The 12,427-nt window shown below is 29.3% G+C and overlaps 1 protein-coding gene across 1 annotated transcript in view; it reads left to right on the top strand.

The window, feature by feature from the left end:
- Positions 1 to 12,427, top strand: part of LOC107454237 (uncharacterized) — a 164,026-nt gene that overhangs the window by 59,176 nt on the left and 92,423 nt on the right. Inside the window, exon 2 of the mRNA XM_043043231.2 lies at positions 5,781 to 6,561. Within this exon, the coding sequence (XP_042899165.1) occupies positions 6,420 to 6,561 (142 nt within the window). The 5' untranslated portion in view covers positions 5,781 to 6,419. The remainder of the gene's footprint in view (positions 1 to 5,780; positions 6,562 to 12,427) is intronic.

Raw genomic sequence — 12,427 nt, 5'->3', positions numbered from 1 at the left:
TATATATATATATAAAATTTTTATTTAGCATTAGCCTCATTAATTTACTTTTTAAACATTTAAGCGAGCAGCAGAGAAAAATATTCTGGTAAAGTTACCAAACTGAATTCTAATGACATTTTTGGTAAAAAAAAGGCATTATTCTGGTTAATGAAACTAAAAATATACGGTATCAGGACCATTATTTAGTAATTTCCGTTTATAATGTGTCGGTTTGGTGGAAATTCTGGTCTTCAAAATTATGGTTCTTATTACCGGTTATTTAGTAAAAAATGCAAAACTGAATAGTAAATTAAACCGAATAAATGGTTTTTATGCCCCGCTCTAAGGTATCAAGAAATTTTATTACATTTACTAAATTTGATTGCTTATTATAAAATCGTTTTTTATTGTTAATGTGACCCAAATCAATACCAAAGTATTTCAGTAAAAACTAATGAGCTTTTTGGTACCAAGAGAAAAAAAACACGGTAAATTTTACCATACTCTGGTAGCTTTGACCATTTTTTTTCTCAATGTGAAATCCATTAAGCCAGCGGTTCTCAACCTTTCAGTATTCGCGGCCCGGTTTTCAATCATAATTTTCATCGCGCCCCCCACTTACAGTAAAATGTATACAACAATAATGTATATTGAGTATTTTGAATTCTGTCTTTAAAATATTTTTAACTAACTGCCAAAACAAAAGTAAAGTAAAAGCCAACAGCAATTGAGATTGCAGAAACTATGTTTGGAGTTAATTTTTCAAAAGAATTACCGTCCTCTTTCAAACGATACTGTTTCTCCTCGAATTGGTGACACTGCTGAAAATGTAGTGTCAGCTTTTCTCGATGTTGCGTGACAAAATGTTTTCAATACAGTTTGATGAAGCACAATAAAGATGCTCATTTAATTGTCTATGTTTGATTTTGTGATAATATGTAAATAGTAAAACTACTTTTCTGCAAATCAATAGAACTCAAAACAACAGCGCTAGCATTATTTTCTATTTCAAAAGAAGTTATGAATGAGGCAAGCATAGAATGCAAAAATTGCATCGGAATATGCACCGATGGTGCTCGTTCAATATCCGGAAGGTTCAAAAGTATACAAGCACTTGTAAACTTGTAAAAAATCGCCTCCATGCGTCTGTACACATTGCATGATCCACAGAGAAGCTTTGGCATCAAAAGAAATGCGTCCCTGGTTTTAATATTGTGTTAACTATGGTTGTAACGATTGCAAATTATATAAAAATTAGAACCCTGAGATAAAGAATCTTTTCCGCTCTTTGGGCCCAAGGAAGTCACTAAAAATTTTTAATTTCTTTTTTAAATTTAGTATGCTTTGATTAAGTAAGGTGGGTAAGCCAAAGGTGGTCAGTGCTCCTAACGTAGCCCATCCCCCGAAGTAAAATTAAATTTATTTTGAATCATATTTGCAGTTGTTCTAATTTTCGGGTGAGAAGATATTGTAATTTATATGTGTTCAAATTCTTAGAACTTTGAAAGTTTATTTCTTTTTCTTTAACCACATTACTTTAATTCCAATTAATCTATCAGATTAATAGTTTTAAGTCATGCAAATGGTGACCATATGCATGTTCCCAAGGTGGCCCGACACCGGTGCCATCTTGGGGACACAGGGGCCACCTTCGGAAACAAACGTGAAATCTATAAAAGAGTTCATTATAAATCATTACGTAGCATATTATTTCTCAAAGAGGAATGATTGAATTGAATGCCAATTGATTTATTTCATTTTAAGCAAATATGGAACTTTGGTATTTTTTAAACTTTTATAATATTTTGACGTTCTCTGCATTTTAGCAGAAATTGCGATATTTTGTTACAAGTTTTTTGTATTGTTTGCATTTCAAAGTAATTTTTCAGGTATTTTTTTATTTTTCTGGTAATTATGAGTGTTTTTGTGGTCGATTCTGGTATTTTCTTGTAAATATGGGTATTTTTATACTAGTTATGGGTTAGGTTAGTTAACTCTAGTATGGTTATTTAATTCTTGTTAGTTAATCCTTTTGAAAAAATTAACTCAGTAATAAAGATTAAAAGAATCGCTAGTGACTTCACACAAGAACTATCAATGTAAAATCAATAAACAAATTATACACTCTGAAAAAACAAATATCTTTTTCAAAATCGGGAAACTTGTTCCTACCAACAAGACACTTAAAGTGCCTTTTTAAAAGACGTTTGCCAGTCTAAATGTTTTTTCTAAGGATAATTTGAGTAAGTGAAAAAGTGATTTCAATATATGGCTCACCTTTGGAACCTGTGGGAAACCTTAGGCGCAGAAGCTACAATTTTGAAATTGTACTATAAAATAAATGAAATTTTATTTTACAATTAAAAGTATACGTGATATATATTAGAGATAGGTGTAAGATGTTACAAAAAAAATTTCAGCCACACAGACTTAACCAGAAAATTAGGAAAAATCCTCAAAGCAAAGCCATTTTTGGCTCCCTACCTTAAGTTTTGATTCAATAAGTTATTTCAATTTAATAAGTTATTAAATATGTCGAAATGTATTTTGTTTTCTATGTGTTTGTGCGCTTTCCTTTCATACAGTTAATCATTTTTTTAAAAATAATATTTTCTCTTGAATATTCTCGCGCCACCCCTCGATAGTGTGCTCGCGCCCCCCTAGGGGGGCGCGCCCCACAGGTTGAGAATCACTGCATTAAGCATTGGATACTTTTTTCGTTTTTGAGAGTGAAAATTATCTGCTGGTATGTATCTAAATGATAAGTACGTGTAGTACTTATAAACATTAGCTGGCTGTAAATAATTAGAAAAACTTAGTTAAAAAATCTGCAATTTGTTGAAAGATTAAAACTAAAAAATAAGTACTCTTTAGAAGTTAAGATCGAACAGAAATATTTCATTGAGAGAAATTTCAAAATTCTCTATGGTAAAGCTTTTGAAATTCGGTAAAACTTATCCATAAAAATAAAAAAAACTTCCAAGATTCTTTGAATCTTTCAATGTTGCATTGTATAGCATTTATTTGTGTTTATAATTATATATAATTTTATATAATTTTAAGTAATTTTATATATATAATTATATATATCATGTGCCGACCGGTTTGTGTTGGGGTTAGGGAACTGCCTCTGCATCAGAAAGGTTCTGGGTTCGAATCCCGGACAAGGCATGGATGTTCTTTCCTTCTCTGTACTGTATGTTCTTACTGTGGGAGTAACGTTGGCCCACCTAATATGGTGCCCCTGAAAGAGTGGCCAACAAATCTGCCTTTTGGATGCCTGTATGGCGTAGGTCATTCCCCAGGCGGGCATTGGAAAAAATATATATATCATGTTTATAATTGTATATATCAAACAATATATTACATTTCAGTTACTAATTTCATTACGTTAAAGTATGACAAGTAATAGATATTAATATAAAATTAAAATGGTCTATATGTCAGTCAATGAACTGAAATAGATTTTTTTGTTGAAGAATATTTCAAATTTATTTTTTAAAAAAAAATTCATGTAAAAAATCTTATTTTAATATAAACATTAGCAATTTATTATTTCAAAGTTAAAGTAAAAATGTGTTATCTTACGAAATATTCTTTCGCAACTGCGAGTAAAAACCATTTGCTGTTATGCATTTTGTCTCCCTTGTGGAAGTTATACGAACTATGAATTTTATAAACTGAAAGACTAAGCAATTAAGAAACATTAATTTTCTTAAAAAATTGAAATATATATGTTTAAAAAAGAATACAATTCAGTAAAAGATTGCGTTCAAACAATAGTTTATTATTAGCAAATATAAAAAGACTTTTCTTGTGAAATTTTTTCAATAAAACTGCTCGTCTTTAATCGAAACGTTTTAAGGAGAAAGAAAATTACATAATTCTCTTACGAATTTATCTTCTAAACAATTTTTCAATTAGTGGATAAAAGGAAACTAAAATTCAATACTAAATTTTTCTTTGAACGGAAATCTGAAATATTTTTTTTTTTACATTAAAGCTTTATTAAAATCCCGTAGAGAGTTTTACCAAAAGTTTCTTAAAACCTTTTAAAATATTTCTATGAAATAATTCTACAGAAAAGCAGTATACAGTGATTTTTTTAACTGTTGTAGAAGTTTTAAACGTGAACAAAATTAAAATTAAATGGCTGTTGAATCTTATTTATTTTATTTAAAGGCTTTTGCCCGAATCTGTAATGAGTACATAACCAAAGTAAAGTACTTAGATAGGAAAACAAGTTAAATATTCCATGAGGCCAAAAATATGTTTTTAATTTTTTAGATAATTTTTTGAATTTTTCTTGTACGTTAAACGTAGTTATTTTATCATTTTAGACAGTAAGGAAAGTTTTTTTTGTTTGTGTATTTTACTTTAATCATGAACCATTAATATATTTTCTATACAATTGGGAGAATTATGATGCAAATTATTGTGTTGTGAATAATTAATGAGCTAAGCGAATGCTAAAGCATTTTATTGATGAAATACATTATCCTTTGGGTAATTTTTAATTTACTGTGAAATCACTTAATCCTTAGTGTGTATGGGACATGTAATGAATGATTATAGAGATTTTATTTTAAGAAAATTACAAGTAATATTTATAAAGCAAGAATAAATTTTTTTTAATTGTATAGCTTTATTATATTCTTGAAATTATCCTCACAACATATACATTCTTAAATAATAAAAGTTAGTCGACATTCTTTGCAGATAAAGATACAAAACCTAATAAAAAGGTTAAAGGTGGTTGAATTTTTCTTTAAATATAGCTGCTATACTTATCAATTGTCCTACAATATATTTTTAGATGCTCAAATTCTATAATTTTTACAAGTTATGAAGTATTGAAACAATATAAAGTCATACCGACTTATCATTCGAGATAGTTAAAAATAATGAACAAAAAAACATAGAATCAACGAGAATTCCAAAAAATTATAGAACCTAAAATTTCCTTTGAATATAACTATCATGAACTAGCCAAGTGTTCATTAAATAGACTATTACACTCATCAAGTATTCGTTAAATATGTCACTAAATGTTTAGTAAATGTTCATTAAATATGACTATTACACTCATCAAGTATTCGTTATATATTTCAGTAAATGTTCATTAAGTATGACTATTACACTCATCAAGAGTTTATTAAATATGCTATTATACGCATCTTACGTTCAATAAACGTAACTATTACAAACATGAAGGTTTCATTAAATGTGTCACTAAATGTTCAGCAAATGAACATTAAATATGACTATTATACTCATCAAGTGTTCATTAAATATGTTAAATGTTGAAGAAATGTTCATTAAATATGATTATTATACTCATCAAGTGCTCTTTATGACTATTATACGAATATCATGTTCAATAAATATAACTACTACACTAATCAAGTGTTTATTAAATGCGTCATTAAATATGTCACTAAATGCTCAATAAATGTTCATAAAATATGAAAATTATGGTCGTCTACTGTTTGTTAAATATGATTATTATACTTATCAATTGATCAAATTAATGAGCGTAATTATGATACTTTTTTAAAAGGTCAAAGTATGTTTTCGATATTTTTTTCCAGTTATAAATGACAATAAATAATGAAATAGTACAAAATTGTACAAAGCAGTCATTTTAGATTACAGACAAAGAACTTATTCTGTCATAGCAGCTGAAAGTAGTTATAGGGTGAAATAGATAACATTAACTTTCTGCAATTAATAATAATTGATTTTTCAATAGTTTTAACCCCGATAGTTTTAACACACATATCTTTTTTATTTTTCAGATTCACCACTTGCTTTGAAAATATTTCTCCTAATGAGCCGAGCCGAGTAACAGAATCTGTGAATAATTTACGTTTTCCTAAAAAACAATTCATCATTTCAGAAGATAAATTTATGAAAATGAAAAACCCATCTGGAAATAAAAACGACGCGAAGTAGTTATGAAACTAATTCATATGCTGAATACTTTGAGAGTTTATTGATGCTGAACTAATTTTTATCAACATGTGCTAAATGTTTGAACTTCACGAGAATGGTGCTGCTATAGAATTAAAATTATGTTTTTTTTTCAAATAATACATTTCAAGTAATTTATTTCGATATACCATGTTCATATACATCGTTATACATTTAAAGCCACCTTTATCCCAGAAAATGTACATTTATTAATGACTCATGATTATTCTTGAAAGATTACGAACATCACCTCAATTCAAATAATTGCATTTTACACAATTTAATCGATGGTTCTTAAAAGTGCTAGTGACTTGAGCTCCAATTCTATATAAACTGAACTAATGTGTACAAAGATGGCCTGTACTCGATTTTTAAAGACGAAAGCGTTCGTAAAGTGAGTCTCAAAGAAATCCGCCTCTTCCAGAATGTGGTACGAGAAGCTCAAAAAGTGCTGTTAGAAAGAGATGAGCACTCTGTTAAACGATCTTGATCGTATCAACAGCATTAACGGATCTCATTCGCAACCGGACTTTACAACCATGCCTTCATATGTTCATGTTCGAAATCCCATGGGACGTATGAGATTACCTCATCCAAGACCTACAGGTAAGATTAAGTTTTTATTTTTTTAAATATCATCGTTTCATTATAATTTCATAATCGGTGAGAAAAAGCTGCTGAATATATATTTGATTACGAAGAATAAACCACGTAACCTTCCATTTATATATANATCCGAAGAACTGTAACACTATAATAAGAATAGTTCAAAGCAATTTAATTACTTTTTTCATATTCTACACAGAAATAAAAAAACAAAAGAAATAAATACTGTATTTCTAATTTAGTAAGTAACATTGAACGTTTTTGATTTTTTCACAACCGCTCGGTTAAACAGCATATATACAGTCCCTTCGTGCCGCTTGCTGATTGCTATCTCCTATAGATTATATGCTTGCTATTTTGATGTGTGAAATATTGATATTAATATTATCCAATTTCTCTTTCAAGGTCATGAAACTAAGGAAATCGGAGCTTAAGCTCGAAGAATTTTGATGAAAAAAAATGATAAGTACCGATTTTATTGCTTGATTTCAATTCTCTTTCTCTCATTTATATATATATATATTATGCTTCGGAAAAATTCCGGATTTCAGGATTTCTCGCTAACTGCGATCCGGAAATCCAATGTCCAAGAGTTTTAAGAAATCATCGATCACATTTATGTATTAAAATTCTTGTATATTTTATTTAAAAATATTAGAACTAGAATTTATTCTCGGGATCTCTTTCATTTGTAAATATTTTTCCTGGTAGAATAATAAATGTGATTAGAGATAAAAGTAAACTTATACATAATTATTAATTTAAATTATGCTGCATATAATTTACTTAGAATTTCATGTCGTGAAAATATCAATGATTTAAATTTATAAAGACATTAATTTTTTGAAATGCGTAACTAATGATTTTACTCAAGAAATTTTGAAGGATTTTTAAGTTGGGCTCACAATTACCCCTGCAATACAGAAGACGAGGAAACTCCTGGATAAAGTATAAACGCTTTATCCCGGATGCTGCAACAAATGTTCGACTCAATTTTGAGCCCGACTCAGACGACAAATGAACCCTTATATCAAGCATTGAGACAAATCTGATTTTCTTTTGGATGTTGTAAGTGTAACTAACCAACATTAGTGTTAGGTGGAGGGAGGAACGATGAAAATCGTACATAGTCGAACGAGTAATAGATCACATAGCTGCAGGGGACGTGAGTCCGAATTCGTCCAACACAGAAAATATATAACGTTATCTAATTTTACATAGTTTTACAACTAGTGCCGAAAACAATTCTATTAACAGTTCTGTACAAGCTACCCCGCAGCCTATGAATTTGAATGTCACCAATAAGACAAGAAAATTTCAAGATAATATATATGCGGATAAACTTTCCTCCATGTAAGACATTTTGAGTGATACAGGGTGACAATTATTGAATAATATGAAAGTAATAAGAAAGCAAATTATTTAAAAATTACTGTGTGTACAAACTTTCTCCAACATGTAAGCGTCACTACAAATATTTTATTTTATAACCGTCGTTGTACATTTGGCGATGGCTCAGAGGATAGAGCGTTCGCCTTCCAATGAGGTGAATCGGGTTCGAATCCCAGTCGATACGAATTCAGAATTCGGCTTGCACCGACCACAGTGCTGACGTGAAACATCCTCATTGGTAGACGGATTATGGGTTGGAGTCTCCTTGCCTTCAGGCTAACCGTGGGAATTTTTCGTGGTGTTTCTCTCCATGTAACGCAAATGCGGGTTAGTTCCATCGAAAAGTCCTCCACGAAGGCAAGTTTCTCCTAATACTTGATCCAGGAGTTCCCTTGTCTTCTGGATTGGGTTCGAAATTACAAGGCTACGTAGCTGAACATTAATATTTGTAAATCCAAAAATTGGGTCTGCTGTTCAACGACGGTTATATAAAAAAAAATGCATACAAAGTTTAAGTGAAAGCTACTTTGTTGAGTTTAATCCCAAAATTGGGTCGGCTGTTCAACGACGGTTATATTAAAAAAAATGCATACAAAGTTTAATTGAAAGCTACTTTATTGATTTTAATCCAAAAATTGGGTCGGCTGTTCAGCGACGGTTATATTAAGAAATATATATATAAAAAAAAGCATGCAAAGTTTAAGAGAAAGCTACTTTGTTGAGTTTAATCCAAAAATTGGGTCGGCTGTTCAACGACAGTTATATAAAAAATTTTTTATAAAAAAGCATACAAAGTTTAAATGAAAGCTACTTTGTTTGAGTTTAAGGAGCTAAAATCTTGTTTTTTTCTTTTCTTTTTTTTTAAATTTTTTATTTTCTCTGTCTAGCGAACTTTAAACAGCATCAATGAACTAAAATGAAAATTTATACTCACATACGACAATAAAATTGGCACAATCGAAGATGAATAATAGCACAAATTAATAAATTTTTGATAAATGTGTTTTTAATACATAACTAGTAATCAAAAAATAATCTAAAATTTTATATGCATTTTAATAAGTGAAAATCTTTGAAAAAGAAGAAACTTTTGAGGAAAATTTTGAATGAAAAACGAGAGTTTAATATTAAATATTGAAACATCTGTGACTTATCTTCATGGGATATCCCCCAGACTTTGTTCAAGAAAACTAAAATCAATTTTTGAAAGATATCTGTTTTACATGTAGACTTCATACTTTACTTGAAATAAGGTTTAAGTAAAAAGAAATAAATGTTGGAGTTCCTTATAACATCGAAATTTTCCATTTCATGCTATCTAATAAATTAATTAAACTTTGCTTTAAAAGAAAAAGAAGAAATTCTTTATTAAAAAAAATGCATGTGTAAATTATATAAACTGCTGTAAAGATATTTTTTAATGTATAGTCTTAGTATCCTTTCCGAAAATGAACTCATAAAAGTATACACATAGGATTTGCAAAGCACTTTTTTGAAGCGAGTTATTTACAGAGTTGCAAACTACTACTACAGACTTTTACACATAGCATCGAAATTTTCCATTTCATGCTATCCAATAAATTAATTAAACTTAGCTTTAAAAGAAAAAGAGGAAATTCTTTATTAAAAAAATGCATGTGTAAATTATATAAACTGCTGTAAAGATATTTTTTAATGTATAGTTTTAGTATCCTTTCCGAAAATGAACTCATAAAAGTATACACATAGGATTTGCAAAGCACTTTTTTGAAGCGAGTTATTTACAGAGTTNCTAAAACAATTTACAGAATGTCTCAATTTGATTCTCAGACATGAATTTCTTGACAATTTTGGACGTATGGCAAGGAGCTAAATCATGCTGAAAAATCCCTGTTCCATCAGGGTATCATTTCTTCAACTCTGGAACAAATTTTTTACCCAGAATAGTAATGTACTGCTCAGAACACATCATACCGTCAATAGGCTGCAAAGGTCCAACCCCATTGTAACTGAAACAAACCCAAAACATCTTCTTTAAAAAACACGAAAAAAAAGTTTGTTTCAATTAATTTGTTTCAATTAATACAAAGTTTAAGTGAAAGCTACTTTATTGCTTTTAATCCAGAAATTGGGACGGCTGTTAAACGACGGTTATATTAAAAAATATATATAATAAAAGCATACAAAGTTTAAGTGAAAGTTACTTTGTTGAGTTTAACTAAAAAATTGGGTCGGCTGTTCAACGACAGCTATATAAAAAAAAATTTATAAAAAAAGCATACAAAGTTTAAATGAAAGCTACTTTGTTTGAGTTTAAGGAGCTAAAATCTTGTTTTTTTCTTCCTTTTTTTAGAAATTTTTATTTTCTCTGTCTAGCGAACTTTAAACAACATCAATGAACTAAAATAAAAATTTATACTCACATACGACAATAAAATTGGCTCAGTCGAAGATGAATAATAGCACAAATTAATAAGTTTTTGATGAATGTGCTTTTAATACATAACAAGTAATCAAAAAATAATCTAGCATTTCATATACATTTTAATAAGTGAAAATCCTTGAAAAAGAAGAAACTTTTGAGGAAAATTTTGAATGAAAAACGAGAGTTTAATATTAAATATTGAAACATCTGTGACGTATCTTCGTGGGATATCCCCCCAGACATTGTTCAAGAAAACTAAAATCAATTTTTGAAAGATATCTGCTTCACATGTAAACTTCATATTTTACTTGAAATAAGGTTTAAGTAAAAAGAAATAAATGTTGGAGTTCCTTATAACATAGAAATTTTCCATTTCATGCTATCCAATAAATTAATTAAACTTTGCTTTAAAAGGAAAAGAGAAAATTCTTCATTAAAAAAATGCATGTGTAAATTATATAAACAGCTATAAAAATCATTTTTAGTGTATAGTTTTAGTATCCTTTCCGAAGATGAATTCATAAAAGTATACACATAGGGTTTGCAAAGCACTTTTTTGAAGAGTTATTTACAGAGCTGCAAACTACTACGCTTTTTACAAACTTTCTTTTATAAAGTGATTGGCATTTAAAAACTAAAATTATCAGAATTTTGGGCAACTTTTCCAACATTTTAAGAGCATTTCCTATGAACTTTTGAATCATTTATATGTATTGGAATTAGCTTTAAATAAAATTAACGAAAGTTGGCAGTCATGTATTTGAAGGGAGTGAAATGAATTATCGAGTACGAAAAAAAAATGTTTTGAAATTTAATGAATCAGTACTTACGTTGGCATCACGGAAAACATTAAAACCGATTTGATTGACTGGAGAAACTTGGATGTGTTTCTAGTAATCCCATCTTTACTCCTAATTGTTTGGCCAGAGAATCAGACAGGCGTGAATATGAATGGTGTTTTCAGTAGAAATGTAAACAATAACAATCTCGAGTTGTATGCCTGCTCTAGTTCCGGTTAGAAAGTTTGCAGGTGCTTACTAAATGTTATTTTGCGAGGCGATATTTTCAAACGGATAATTTTGTTTCCAATAAAAGAAATAAATTAGATNAAGTATACACATAGGATTTGCAAAGCACTTTTTTGAAGCGAGTTATTTACAGAGTTGCAAACTACTACTACAGACTTTTCCAACATTTTAAGAGCATTTCATATGAAATTTTGAATCATTTATGTGTATTAGAATTAGCTTTAACTCAAATTAACGAAAGTTAATTTGAATCTTAATGCCTTGTATTTGAAGGAATTATGTAACGAAAGTCCTGTATTTGTGAAATAAAGGGAGTGAAATGCATTATCGAGTAAGAAAAAAAAGGTTTTGAAATTTTATGAATCAGTACTTAAGTAGGCAGCACGTAAAACATTAAAACCGATTTGATTGACTGGGGAAACTTGGACGTGTCTCTAGTAATTCTATCTTTACTCCTAATTGTTTGTTCCAAGAATCAGACAGACGTGAATGTTATGAATCCATTTATGTGTATTTTAATACCAGAATTATGTTTTTAACCAAACATTTCTGTACCATACAGCATGGGTAATTTCCCAGAATTTGCTTTTGCTGTTTAAGGCACACAAATTTTTCTGTTGAATGAAATTTTAAATAACAAAATACGAAATGAGAATGAAATCTCTCAAATTGTTCTTAAGAAATAAAAGTTTAAGTAACGTTAAATGAGCAACACCTCCGGCATCTTCCGAGTAAAATAAAAAGTTCAGTACCTGTCGTTAGAAAGAAAAAAAAGTTTAAAAAGTATGTCTTTTTCAACCAAAAACATGTTCTGTATTGATTAATTAGCATATTTTTGATCACTCTTTTGAACCATTAAGATTGAATCTTGGTTCGCGAAATCCCGATTGTTAAAACTAAATTTATTCAGGATGATATCGTTTTTTCTTTGTTTCGTCCACGAAATAGCAAGATAAGGGGATGATTGAAAATTTAACAATTGATGGTTGTCAATTTCGTGCATAAAATAACCCAAAAAAATTCAGTTGGTTGATTTTTATAT

This window comes from Parasteatoda tepidariorum, chromosome 8 (assembly GCF_043381705.1).
Source record: "Parasteatoda tepidariorum isolate YZ-2023 chromosome 8, CAS_Ptep_4.0, whole genome shotgun sequence".
NCBI lineage: Eukaryota > Metazoa > Arthropoda > Arachnida > Araneae > Theridiidae > Parasteatoda > Parasteatoda tepidariorum.
This window is presented reverse-complemented; position numbering and strand designations above follow the sequence as displayed.